This window comes from Octodon degus, unplaced genomic scaffold (genome assembly GCF_000260255.1).
Source record: "Octodon degus isolate 3935 unplaced genomic scaffold, OctDeg1.0 scaffold00016, whole genome shotgun sequence".
In the NCBI taxonomy this organism is placed as follows: Eukaryota; Metazoa; Chordata; class Mammalia; order Rodentia; family Octodontidae; genus Octodon; species Octodon degus.
Genome location: NW_004524592.1, coordinates 14,754,347 through 14,755,011, shown reverse-complemented (window position 1 = coordinate 14,755,011; position 665 = coordinate 14,754,347). Strand labels below are relative to the sequence as shown.

Here is a 665-nt window from a genome sequence, read left to right as displayed (position 1 = left end):
TATACTTCTTTTCCTACTTTTACTTGGCCCAAACTCACTCTACAGAGCCTGTTTCTTTTCCTACCTTTAATAAAATTTTGCTACCATTAATAAATAAAGTTACATGATTAGTCAGTGTGAGATAGTTTTTATGATGTGCTTTTAACACTTCCTTCACTGGTAAGTTAATATTACTGTGTCTTTTTCCAAGAGCTGTGAAGAGGAGCTTCTTCAGTTGCTGACAGATATTTTGAATTATGTAATGTTTAAGGGTCTAGAAAAGTCTGATAATGAATCTTGGATTGAACGGGGACAAGTATTTTCCGCACTAACTAAACCAGGAATATCCAGTGAGCTACTTAGACCATCAGATGAAATAAAACAAAAGTAAGTAAGCATTTAGTTCATGATTTTTTGTACCCTCTTTTTGGAGAAGCGAAGAATTTATAAGAATAATAATTATTGACTGGGGAGATAGATCAGCAGTCTTAACTGCCTGCCTGACAAGTGTAAGGACCTGGGTTCAATCCCAGTTACCACATGCCATGCTGGCACCACACAGTGCTACAGTGCTGACCACCAAAACCAGATGTGGTGGCACATGCCTGTAATCCCAGGAGGCTGAGACAGGAGGACCACTATGAGTCTGAGATATGTAGGGAGACCCTGTACTAAAATAAATAAAT

At 38.2% G+C, this 665-nt stretch overlaps 1 protein-coding gene across 1 annotated transcript in view; it reads left to right on the top strand.

Moving 5' to 3' along the window:
- The window catches only part of Nbeal1 (neurobeachin like 1), a 194,157-nt gene that overhangs the window by 116,375 nt on the left and 77,117 nt on the right, over positions 1 to 665 (top strand). Inside the window, exon 27 of the mRNA XM_023710161.1 lies at positions 191 to 366. Within this exon, the coding sequence (XP_023565929.1) occupies positions 191 to 366 (176 nt within the window). The remainder of the gene's footprint in view (positions 1 to 190; positions 367 to 665) is intronic.